The following is a 12,956-nucleotide window of genomic DNA, read 5'->3' as shown; positions in this document are numbered from 1 at the left end:
CTGCGCATGCGCAGAATGACCTAGAGGACTGCGTGGGAAACAGCGATTGCCCCCTGATTTGTTAGCTGTGTCCTGGTAAATACCTCGAACACCTGGTTGGGGCCTTTTCTCCTGCGCTGTACCCTGCAGGTTACTATGGTGAAAAGAGAAAGCGCTTTGGGAATCTACTATTCTACCTGGGATTCCTTCCATGTCGTGGATCCAAGAGCATCGTTTTCCCCTTTCCTATCATTGGGCGACTTCCCAAGGGGATCTGCATCAAGAAACCTGATGCAAAGATTGATTTATGCTTTTGTGTAAAGAAAAATTATTCATTCCCCTTTCTAATGCTCTTCACGTAGCAGATATTTATTGACCAACTCCAAGCTCCTAATAGTTTTCAAATTAATATTTTGCTGAATTTCAACCCTGAGTGAAAAACCAGTATGTTGTGTCAAGTCCTTAAGTTGGTGCTAGATTTATTATTTTTTAAAGATTTATTTATTTATTTGAAAGGCAAAATTACAGAGAGTCAGAGAGAGATCTACCATCTGCTGATTCACTCCCCAAATGGCCACAATGGCCAGAGTTGGACCGATCAGGAGCCAGAAGCTTCTTCTGGGTCTTCCAGGTCAGCGCTGGGGCCCAAGGACTTGGGCCATCGTCTATTGCTTTCCCAGACCTTAGCAGAGAGCTGGATTGGAAGAGCAACTAGGATTTGAACTGGTGCCCATATGGGATGCCGGCGCTGCAGGGGGCAGCTTTACCCACTACGCCACAGTGCCGGACCTGGCACTAGATTTATTTTCGATATGTGGTTATCATGTGAGATCAACTGAGTGAGACATAATTTGCTCAGACTGTTGAAGTTCTATACTGCTTTCCTCTAATTATTCACCTAAGTACCTCAAACAATTTTGTCCTAATCATTGCACAATCACTTGTCCTTGAGCTATAGTTAGTGTTCCAGTGACAGCAAGTGCAAAAAATTTTACCACTTCCATGCAGTAATTATTCAATTCTAAAATCTTTATTTTTTTAAAAAAATTATTTCTTTATTTATTTGAAAGTCAGAGTCACACAGAGAAAGGGAGACACAGAAAGAGATCTCTCATCTGCTGATTCATTCCCCAAATGCCCACAACAGCCAGGGCAGGGCCAGGCTGAAGCCAGGAGCCTGGAACTCCATTTGGGTCTCCCACATGGGTGAGATGAGTCCAAGTACTTGGGCCATCCTCTGCTGTCTTCCCTAGGCACATTGACAGGAAACTGGATTGAAAGTGGAGGAGCCAGGACTCTAATCGGCACTGCAATATGGGATGATGTCAACACTGCAAGAGGCAGCTCACTTGCTGCATGGCAGTGTGGGCCCCTCAATTTTTATGTACTGTACTTTCTTTTTGTTCTTTTTAAGAATGATCTTTCCTGCCCAGGCACATCAACATGCTATTTTTTTTTTTATAAAAAAATATTTATTTATTTACAGAGAGAGGTAGAGCCAGAGAGAGAGAAACGCCTTCCATCCGCTGGTTCACTCCCCAAATGACCGCAATGGCCAGAGCTGTGCTGATCTGAAGCCAGAAGTCAGGAGCTTCTTCCAGGTCTCCCACGCAGGTGCAGAGGCCCAAGGCCTTGGGCCATCTTCTACTGCTTTCCCAGGCCATAGCACAGAGCTAGATCGGAAGTGGAGCAGCTGGGACTGGAACCTGGCACCCATATGGGATGCCAGCACTGCAGGCCAGGGCTTTAACCCACTGAGCCAGGCACCTATACTATGCAAAAATATTTTCTCAGTGTCCTGAATTTGGGCCAATCTAATAGATGTGCAGTGGTATCTTTTTGTTTCAATTTGCAAACACCAAGTGCTGGCAAGGGTGGGGAGCAACAGGAGCTGTCTTTCATTACTTATAGGAATGCAAATTGTATAGCCATTTTGGAAGACCGTTTGGTGGCTTTTTTTTTTTATAAAACTATACATACTTTTACTATACTATCCAACAATAGTGTTCCCTGGTATTTACCCAAAAGATCTGAAAACAAGGTTTAAGTGAAAACCTACACACACCTATTTATAGCAACATTATTCATAATTTCCTAAACTTGTAAGAACTGAGATGTCCTCGGTGGGTGAATGGGTAAGCTATGATTCATCCAGACAATGGAATATTATTTGGTATTAAAAAGGAATGAGCTAGCAAGCCACGAAAAGACATGGAGGAAATGGGGCTGGGAGTTAGAGATGAATAGGTGAAGCACAAGAGACTTTTTAATGCAGTGAAGGCTTTGTATGACCCTTTGATGGTGCATACATGTCATTATACATTTGTCCATGGAATGTGCAACAGTCAGAGTGAACCCTAACATAAACTGTGAGCTTTGGGGAATAATTATTGTCAGCGTAGGTTCGTTAATTTGTGCCAGTCTGCGGAGGATATTGATAATGAGACAGGTTGTACATAGCCCGGAGGAGAGCAAGAAGTTTGTGGGAAGGTCTCTGTATCCTCCTCTCAATTTTGCTGTAACTTAAAAAAGACAAAGGTTTTGAAAAGTCTTCTCTGACATAGTAGCCCAATTCCTTAGAAACACATTTAGAGACGAGATCTTTCACATTACTTTGGCCAGTAGCTGGGTCCATGGTCAAAATTTACCCTTTGGGTATTTCAGCCTGAATGGCCTTAGAAAAAAAATCTATGTGAAACATATATTTTCTGAAATGGGACTCTCTTTATGGGCTCTTATGGTTAAAATGACCCAGAAATGTTCAAAGCTTCTCCCTCATTCCAACTCCCACTAATAAACAGTTAACAGGTAAATTAGAAGTCCATCCTAACAGGTGCATCATATTCAATGTGCAGTACCTTATTTTTTTTTTTAAGATTTATTTATTTATTTGAAAGGCAGAGTTACAGAGATGCAGAGCAAGTGAGCAAGCGAGCAAAAGAGAGAGAGAGAGAAAGTCTTCATCCACTGATTCATTACCCAAAGGGCCACAATGGCCAGAGCTGGGCCAATCCCAAACCAGGAGCCAGGAGCTTCTTCAGAGTCTCCCACATGGATGCAGGGGCCCAAGAACTTGGGCCATCTTCTGCTTTCCCAGGCTATAGTAGAGAGCTGGATCTGAAGTGGAGCAGCTGGGACTCGAACCAGCGCCTATATGGGATGCCAGTACTGCGGCTGGTGGCCTTACCTACTACATCACAGTGCCAGCCCCAGTACCTTGCTTTTAACCCTGCATCAGTGCTAGGGATTGCTAAGTGCTGACATACACAATTTATCTGTTCTTGCCTCCTTATTCTTGCCTCTGATGTGTCCAAATAAGCAGTAGAAGATGGCCCAAGTGCTTGAGCCTCTGCACCCATGTGGGAGACCCAGAAGAAGCTCCTGGCTCCTGGCTTCAGATCAGGGTAGCTCCAGCCGTTGCGGTCAACTGGGGAGTGAGCCAGCAGATGGAAGACCTCTCTCTGCCTCTCCTCTCTCTGAAACTCTTTCAAATAAACAAATAAATCTTTAAAAAAAATACTGTGTTCATCTTAGATGCCTTTCTCCACACTCCCTGACAGTAATTCATTGTTCTCTATGCTGCTTTGGTCATTGCAAACATTTCTGTTATTGAACCTATATACTGAATCATTGAATCTTAAATTATTTATTTTTATATCTTTTTTTTTTACCAAACTGAATTTTTCAGAGGGAAAAGCTTGGGTTTAAGGTAACCTTTTTTCCCCTTTGATTTTACTTTTAAATCTTTATCAGATTTGTACACGTCAGTAATTCTCTAGAAGCTTCATAAAGTTTGTCATGAAACAGCAGGGATTTTATAATCACCCTTCCATTTAGCTGTTTCCTCCTTCTCTGTATTTCTTTTGCTTGAAATTTTAATTTTTTTAAAAATTTATTTGAAAGGCATAGAGAGAAAGAGACAGAGACAGTAAGGTCTTCCATTTGCTGGTTCCCTCCCCCAACGGCTGAGCCTAGGCAAACCTGAAGCCAGGAGCCTGGAATTCCATCCACATCTCCCATGTAGTTGGCAGGGACTCAACTCCCTGAGCTGTTACCTGCAACCTCCCGGGGTGCACGTTAGCAGGAAACTGGAGTAGGGAGCTGGTCTCAAACCCAGGCATTCTGAGATGGCATGTAGGTATCCCAAGCAGCTTCTCTTTCATAACCGTTGTGCCAAATGCCTGCCCCTTCAACTTCACACAGTCATTTCACTTGTTGCAATTGACTATTTTGGCATTTCCCACCATCTTTCTGTGGGAGGATGCTTGAAAAAGTTCATAGTGTGTGGGGGATGCTGAATCCTGAGAGGCCTAGAGGAACTTCCTGAGCCTGCCTTGAATTTGAAAACCTGACTTTAAGTTTCAAATCCCTGGTAGCAAACACCCCAGCCCCAGGGCGCTTCTGCCTAAGGATCCTTAGGTGGTATAATAGAAGTGGCTAGGACCTTTTTGCATCACAACACCCCACCCCTTGCCCGCATCCGCTCATCCTCTCTGTACCATCCACTCTGTACCTCAGCTATATATACACCTCCCTTTTACAATAAAGTGAGACCCTGCTTCGGCTGGGCTCCACACCGCGCCTGATTGTCCCCCGGGTTTGGGGAAGGCTGAGTGGCGGGTGGGACACTTTCCCCTCCTCGGTCAAGGCAAGCTGCGGGCAGCCTGCCTAATTTTCCGGCGGTGGCGAGGAACAGTCACCGCCATAGTGTGGCAGGTGTTTGGCCTAGAAGCTAAGAAAGAGGCTAGTTTAGATGGTCATGTCTTACACCGGTGTGGCTGGGTTTGATTCCCAGCTCTGGCCCTTAACTCCAGCTTCCTGCTAACGTAGACCCTAGGAGGCAACAGTGATGGCTTCAGTAACTGGTTCCTGCTACCTGTGTGGGAGACCTGTACTGAGTTTCTGGCTCTGGCACCTGCTCAAAGCCCAGTCATTGCAGGGATTTAGGGAATGAACCAGCCATAGGAGATTACTCTCTCTTTGTCTTTGTCCTTTATCTCTCTCTGGTTCTCAAATAAGCAAAAATTTAAAGAAAAAGGAAAAGAACAGTTGTGGAAAACTTGAATTAAAAGCTAGGTTTATTTTGGGACTGGTATTGTGGCACAGTGGGTGAAGCCTCCACCAGCAGTACTGGCATCCCCATATCAGGTTGTAGTCCTGGCTGCTGGCTTCCCATCCAGCTCCTTGCTAATATGCCCTGGAAAAGCAGTGGAAGACAGCCGAAGTCCTTGAGCCCCTGCCACCTATGTGGGAAAGCAAAATGGAGTTCCTGCCTCCTGGCTTTGGCCTGATTCTCCCAAGGCTGTGGTAGTCAAAAGGGGAGTAACCTAGCAGATGGAAGATTCTGCTACTCTGCCTTTCAAATAGCTAAATCTTTTTTTTTTTTTTTTTTTTTTTGACAGGCAGAGTGGACAGAGAGAGAGAGACAGAGAGAAAGGTCTTCCTTTGCCGTTGCTTCACCCTCCAATGGCTGCCGCGGCCGGCGTGCTGCGGCCGGCGCACCACGCTGATCCAAAGGCAGGAGCCAGGTACTTATCCTGGTCTCCCATGGGGTGCAGAGCCCAAGCACTTGGGCCATCCTCCACTGCACTCCCTGGCCACAGCAGAGAGCTGGCCTGGAAGAGGGGCAACTGGGACAGAATCCGGCACCCCGACCGGGACTAGAACCCGGTGTGCCGGCGCTGCGAGGCGGAGGATTAGCCTAGTGAGCCACGGCGCCGGCCAATAACTAAATCTTAAAAAAAAAAAAAAAAAAAGTTGCATTTTGATGGAAAAAAGTTTTGAAATCTATGCACACATTAAAAAATACCATTAATTTTCCACGAGTTTTTTTTTTGTTTTTGGAAGATTCCTCCTGGTTTGAGTATATTTAGTTTTATTCTCACTGAATGGCTTCTGTTTTCCTAGGCTTTCTGTTTATTCTTATTCTCCCTCCCCTCCTTTTCTTGTCTATTTCGGTCTTTATGGTACCACTTTACTTGGCAGTTTGTTTCTGAGATTGTCAAATACGGGGGCCCATGCCTTACTTCCCGCTAACTCTTGTTCCTCCTCCTTAGCTGAAGATAGGGCTTATTTAGGGAGTCTGGACTGAGCACGGGGCTTGGTGGGCGCTGAGTCCTCTTCTTCATTCAGCAACCAGAACGCTGACCATCCAGCCAGGACATTGGAGAGTGATCCTTAGGGAACTGACCAGCGGTAAAGATCTAGAGATGGTTACATTCATCGGCAATCCCACAATTAAATAGGCGATAAAATACACCTACCTAGTCACTGCCGCTCACCAAGCGCACTCATTTTCAGAACATCTCGATGTCGTCTGAAGCATAAATGTAAATGATTCACTTTGAATTTATGCCGTGAAAGAAGGAGTACCTTCAAGATCCACAATGAAGAGCTCCAATGCTTAGAGAGAGGGGGTACGGGCCCAGCCTTCTCTGGGCTGCCTTGGGGGCGGGGGCTCTCTTCCTGGGCCGCAGTTCCAACCTCCGGCCTGCAGGGGGAGACGGCGCTCAGAAGGCTGCTCGCGGGAAGGACCGCTCTGGCCAAGAGGAAGGAACCCGAGAGAGGCGAGAGGAAGTCGCGGTGTCACCAAGTCCCTTAGCCGCTGAGGCGCGCTGGTTTCTGTCGCTGACCGGAGCGGGACTCCACCAGCCACGCTGGCTGCGAATGGAGCCGAGGACTCGCGCGGAGGCGGGATGCCCCCGATCGGCGATGCGCCGGGAGCTCCGGTGAGTCGTCTCTGGCGACTCGGGGAGGTGACACAAACCTCCCGGTTGTCTTGGTGAGGTGGCGCTGGAGGCTTGTGAGGGTGGTTCCCGCGGCGCAGGTTCGAGTCCCTCGCGGCATTCCCAGGGGTCGTGGTCCCAGTGAGATGACTGATCTCTCCAGGGAGGTGGCTCCGGTGGCCGGGCGAGGGTGGCACAGACTCCTGGGAGGGGTGGCACCAGGGAGGTAGCCCTTTTTCGAAACCTGTATCCGACCGCCCTGGGACTTTGGGCAGATCCCTGTCGGTTCCTTTGGGAGCCCTGTGTTAAGTTCCATCTGCTCCTTTAACGTCAGTGTTTTTGTCACCTTGTTCTTCCAGTGCTGCCCTGAAAGTGGCGCAGAAACGGAGAGCATCGTGGAGGAGAGCAAGCAGGCTGCATCCGCCGTAGCGCTTTGTGTCCCGGCGTCTCTCCCAAACTCAGCCTTCCAGGGTAGGCGGCAGGGAAAGGCGATCTTAGCCTGTTAGCTTTGAGATGAGCTGTTTCTGCGCACTATGCTTATGTAGTACCAAGTATTAACTGGTCTTATATGTGTATGTTTGTCTACAATTGTATAACACGGGTGCTCTCCAGAAGGGCCAGAGCCGGGAATCGAACCCAGGTATTGCAGCGTAGGACGCAGCTGCTAAACTCCCAGGCTACACACCTACCCTCAAAGGTTTTGTTGCACCACAGGAAACTTTTCATTCCATTTTTCCATGAACTTTTTCAGATACCTATATGTATGTAGTATGTTCTTCCATTATTAACTTTTGTATGTTTTTATAATTCCTTTAATTCCCCAGTCCTTAATGGTGTTGAGTAATTGTTATTCTTTTATTTTAGGTGACATAAATAATGTAGCTCTTGTTGAAAGTGAACATGTCAGTGAAAATATAGATAATAGTGAGCTTTCGGCTTACGTGTCTGCATTCATAGAAAAGGAAGTTGGAAATGACCTTCAGTCTTTGAAGAAACTTGATAAACTCATAGAACAAATGACAAAAAATAAAATACAGTTAGAAGAACAGGCAAGTATAATATATATGCATCTTTATTAATATAAACATAGCTAATATTGTGTATAAAATTGTGAAGGTATAGATTGTGACATTTTAAACTGCTTAATGAGTTTTCTTCCCACTCCCTGCTTAAAAAGTTTTTTTTTGCTCAATAAGCTTTAAGGATTTACAGTGTGCTATGTATTTTATAAACTATATAAAAGGGTTCTTACTGTATGATTTATGTCTTTAAAAACGATAACATTTTCATGGCTTTTTATACAGACTTAGAGACTGCTTTAAAAAAAAAAGATTTATTTATTTACTTAGAAAGAGTTACACAGACAGAGAAAGAGAGGCAGACAGAGAGAGAGAGAGGTCTTCCATCCGCTGGTTCATTCCCCAGATGGCTGCAACGGCTGGAGCTGAGCCGATCCGAAGCCCGGAGCCAGGAGCTTCTTCCAGGTCTTCCATGTGGGTGCAGGGCCCCAAGCACTTAGGCCATCTTCTACTGCTTTCTCAGGCCATAGCAGAGAGTTGGATTGGAAGTGGGCAGCTGGGTCTCCAACTGGCGTCCATATGGGATGCTGGCACTGCAGGTGGTGGCTTTGCCACAGCGCTGGCCCCAGAAACTGCTTTTACAAGTAAATTTATGGTAAACAAAAAAAGTTTAAACACCATCATCCCAAATTTTTATAAATGCACACATAGAGGAGAAACATGAAAAGTGTAACATTATAATGGTTTCTTGTAGGTGGTTGGTTGACAGGTGATTTTTTTTCATTTTATGTTTTATTACATATTACTTAAAAGAATTTTTTAAAAACCCAATGAATGTAATCTTAAACAAGTAAGTCCCTATACTTGCAATAATGTCTTTGTTAAAAGATTGTTATTGTGTAACCACCAAAGTAGGTTAAAGTAAGCTCTGTGGGAAGTGGGTATATTTTCTCCAGGTTGTCAGTCCTCTTGTGTTCTCCCATCCAGTCACCTTGGCCCTCCACATCTTCCTGTCTTTTTACCACATCTACTCCACTGCTAGTTTCAAGATTTTGCTAGGCCCTGATGGCCTTTTCTGTACCTGTAGGCAGGCTGTTGTGAGCCCCGTGGGAGGAGGTCACCCATGCAGGGGGAGGGATGCCACCCAAATGTCCGGTTGCCTTCCTGGCTGAGTCTTCAGCCCCACCTAGTGGTCCTTCCGTAGGAATGTGGGCCCTCTGCTGCTCCCCTCAGCTGTGCTTCCAGATTTTCCCGGAGACACTAGAGCTGGCCATTCTGCCCTTTCCCTTTCCCACACAGAAAATACTGAGGCATCTCGCATGAATCGGTCTCCCCCACATGGCACAAACCTGTTTGTAAACATTTTTACCTCTTAATTCAGTGGAAGCATCAACCTAAAGCTGTCTTTGTGTCTCAGCTCATGCCTGCCACCTTAGCGGACTTAACATCACTCCTCAGCCAGTCCTGTTCCCTCTGCTTATGGACATACGCATGACTTTTTCATACAACCCAAACCAACAAGCAAAACTTTCCTCTCATCTTTCAGTGGGAGCTGGCACTTTCCTTTGACTGTCAGTCTGAAGAGTCATCATGTGTCTGCCTTCACTTTCTGATTTGCCATTCGGTCTTTGACTCCCTGTAATCAGGCTTGTTTCCCTACAGACCACAGAAACTTATGCCAAAGTCCCTCATTGAACCTTTAATCCAGCATGTCCACAGCCGTGGATTCCTTTCGGAAAGGCTTCTCTGCCCTGGATAATGGCACCTCCATTTATCTGCCTGTCACTCTGCAACCTCCTAGCTTCCTCCTCCTCACTCCCTACCGCTGTCACCAAGTCATCTGAGTCCTGCCTCCTCGCCATCTCTGGGATCCTTCCCCACTTTCCCACGCCTGCTACTACCACCTCAGTATAGGCCCTCATTCTGTCTTGTGTTTGATGATAGCTTACTGATCTTCTGTTTTCTTTATTTTGCCACAAGAGCTATCTTTTTTATTCCTTATAGAAATTTTCTGCTATCTATCTATCTATCTATCTATATCAGTGCTTTGATCTGTGTTCCCTGTATTGCTCAGCTTTCTGCTGTTCTCTGATCATGTCTGAGCTGTTCCTTCTCCTTGGAAAATCCTTTCCTTTCAGAGTTTCCTAGAAAATTCCCACTCATCCTAGATGAGTGGTCTGTGTATGAGCCATGCTAGCTGAATTGACTTGGGCTTCAGAACCTTACTTTTAGAGAATGAGGGTTAGAAATGCAGGCCGTACAGTACAGATTGGGAGCTTGATGGAAACGCAGACTTTCAGTGCTCACCTCAGACTGACTGAGTCAAATTTGCATTGTAACAAAGTGTCTAGGTGTTCCCACACACATTCAAGTTTGGGAAGCACTCCCTTGGTACCCCATTATACCTAGAGTATCTCTTAGTGCCTGGATCCCAACTATCAGAATTGCTTGCATTCATCTCCCTTTACCAGACAGCTTAAGGATGCATAATGTGTCTTATTTACCTCTATGTCCCTGACCCAGCCCAGCGTTCAGAATAAGTAACCAATGTGATCTGACGGAATTGAAATTCCTCTAATACTCTGTATACTATCCTGATGCACAATATAATATTCTTCTATGCTTTCCCATTTATCTTAAGAAAAATCCATTTAATAAATGCCATATCTAAAGGCATTAACTGGATATTATCCTGCTAAAGTCAGTGATTTTCAGCCAGGGCTTATATGGGAATCATCTTGGAACTTGAATAAAATACAGATGCTGAGCCTTTTAGAATCAGAGCTTCATCTGCTTTTTTTTTTTTTTTTTTTTTTTTTTTTGACAGAGTTAGTGAGAGAGAGAGAGACAGAGAGAAAGGTCTTCCTTCCATTGGTTCACCCCCCAAATGGCCACCACGGCCAGAGCTGCTCTGATCCGAAGCCAGGAGCCAGGTGCCTCCTCCTGGTCTCCCATGCAGGTGCAGGGGCCCAAGCACTTGGGCCATCCTCCACAGCCTTCCCGGGCCACAGCAGAGAGCTGGACTGGAAGAGGAGCAACCGGGACTAGAACCTAGCCCCCATATGGGATTCTGGCACCGCAGGCAGATTAACCAAGTGAGCCACGGCGCTGACCCCTCATCTGCTTTTGAAGGAAAATGTTTAGTGTACCCTCTGGGAGGGCCGAACCCAGGATCCTTGGATGCTTGCTGGGGACTGGTATGGTAGGCCCCTCGCTACACATGTATGTACATATATGTATATGTGCTTCACATAACACCATTTATGTTTGGTTTTGGCACAAAACTAGAGAAATCAAACCTTTCTTCTGAAGTTTTTAATGGACAATTTTCAGTTCTGTTGGAACAAACAAATATTTTAAAGGGAATGAACTAAGAAAAAAGGCTGTGAAAATTGTATCTGATTGCTGCTAGATTTTGTTTTGTTTTGTTTTTGGTATGGCCAGGTACTTACAATTTCATCTGAAATACCTAAACGAATTCAGAGTGCCTTAGAAAATGCAAAAGAGTCAAAGCAATTCCTCAATCAGTTTCTGGAGCAAGAAACGCATCTCTTGCACTCCATCAACAGCCATTTACTGGCCTCTCAGCCCTGGATGGACGGGCTTGGGGCCATGATTAACCAAATTGAAGAGATTGAACGGCATCTTGCTTACCTTAAGTGGATTTCACAAATTGAAGAACTAAGGTAAAATAAGCCTCTTTGTTCTCATAATTATTATTTTCCTTTGAGGTATCTGTCTTAGAAAGTGCATGTGCACCATTAAATAATTGAGTTAATTAAGGATTATAATAATGTAGTTATACTAGTTGTTATGAAAATAGCATTATGATAATGATTCTTCTCCTTTACTGTGAATGAACATAAACTTTTCAGGGAGCTTAATTTGCATTTGAAAGAAAGTAATCTAAGTTAAAATTTTAAGTCTCATAGTTAAACACATGATAAAAACTGTTATTTATAATGCTAAGTAATGAACTCTCAGTTGTAATAATAGGTATTCCTGAATACTTTAAGTGTAAGAAATGCTCAGTTAATGAAATGGATTGGTTTCTTTATCATTTGATTTTTAAAAGTTTTTTCTAAGATTTACTTTATTTGAAAGACAGAGTCATGGGGAAGGAGAAACAGAGAATGAAAATCTTTCTACTTTTTTTTTTTAAGAATTACTATTATTATTTTTATTTCTTTGAAAGAGTTACAGAGACAGGTAGAGCCAGAGAAAGGTTCACTCCCCAAATGACCGCAATGGCCAGAGCTGAGCTGATCTGAAGCCAGGAGTCAGGAGCTTCTTCCAGGTTTCCCACGCAGGTGCAGGGGCCCGAAGACTTGGGCCATCTTCTACCACCTTCCCAGGCCATAGCAGAGAGTTAGATTGGAAGTAGAACAGCTGGGACTAGAACCGGTGCCCATATGTGATGCTGGCACTGCAGCCTGGGGCTTTAACCCACTGTGCCACAGCACCGGCCCCTGAAATCTTTCATCCATTGGTTCACTCCCCACATGACTGCAAGGGCCAGGACTAGGCCCCTGTGGAAACCAGATGCCCAAAACTTCATTCAGGTCTTTGACATGGTGGCAGGGGTCCTAATACTTCTGCTTTCTCAGGCACATTATCAAGGAGCTGGATTGGAAGTGGAAAAGCCAGGACTCAAACCTGCTATGATATGGGATGATGGTATCACAAGTGGTGACTAAACCTGCTATGCTACACTGTCAGCCCCTATCATTTGATTTTTTTTTTAAAGATTTATTTATTTATTTGAAAGTCAGAATGACAGAGAAGGGAGGCACAGAGAGAGATCATCCATCTGCTGATTCACTCCCCAAATGTGATTAAAAGTCAAGACTGGGCCAGGCTGAAGCCAGGAGCCCAGAACTCCATCCAGGTTTCCCATGTGGGTGGTAGGGGCCCTAGCACTTGGGCCTTTTCCTCTGCCTCCCAGGATGCATTAGCAGGAAGCTGGATCTGAAGTGGAGTAGCTGCAACTCAAACAGGCACTCTGGACATGGGATATAGGCATCCCAAGTGGTGGTAAAACTTGCTGCACCAGAATGCCTGTCCCTAAGATTTGAATGTAGTTTTTTTTTCTTTTTTAAAGATTTATTTTATTTATTTGAAAGAGTTTCAGAGAGAGGAGAGGCAGAGAGAGAGGTCTTCTATCCGCTGGTTCACTCCCCAGTTGGCCACAATGGCCGGAGCTGCACTGATCCGAAGGCAGGAGCCAGGAGCT

General features: G+C 45.1%; 1 protein-coding gene across 2 annotated transcripts in view; it reads left to right on the top strand.

Annotated features, from left to right (window-relative positions):
- Window positions 1-6,514: 6,514 nt before the first annotated feature.
- The window catches only part of RINT1 (RAD50 interactor 1), a 30,720-nt gene continuing 24,278 nt past the window's right edge, over window positions 6,515-12,956 (top strand). For both annotated transcript variants that reach the window (XM_008258337.4, XM_051848853.2), the window contains exons 1-4: window positions 6,515-6,707; window positions 7,064-7,175; window positions 7,569-7,753; window positions 11,168-11,409. In XM_008258337.4, coding sequence (XP_008256559.1) covers window positions 6,675-6,707; window positions 7,064-7,175; window positions 7,569-7,753; window positions 11,168-11,409 — 572 coding nt within the window. In that variant the 5' untranslated portion in view covers window positions 6,515-6,674. The remainder of the gene's footprint in view (window positions 6,708-7,063; window positions 7,176-7,568; window positions 7,754-11,167; window positions 11,410-12,956) is intronic.

This window comes from Oryctolagus cuniculus, chromosome 3 (genome assembly GCF_964237555.1).
Source record: "Oryctolagus cuniculus chromosome 3, mOryCun1.1, whole genome shotgun sequence".
Taxonomy (NCBI): Eukaryota; Metazoa; Chordata; class Mammalia; order Lagomorpha; family Leporidae; genus Oryctolagus; species Oryctolagus cuniculus.
This window is presented reverse-complemented; position numbering and strand designations above follow the sequence as displayed.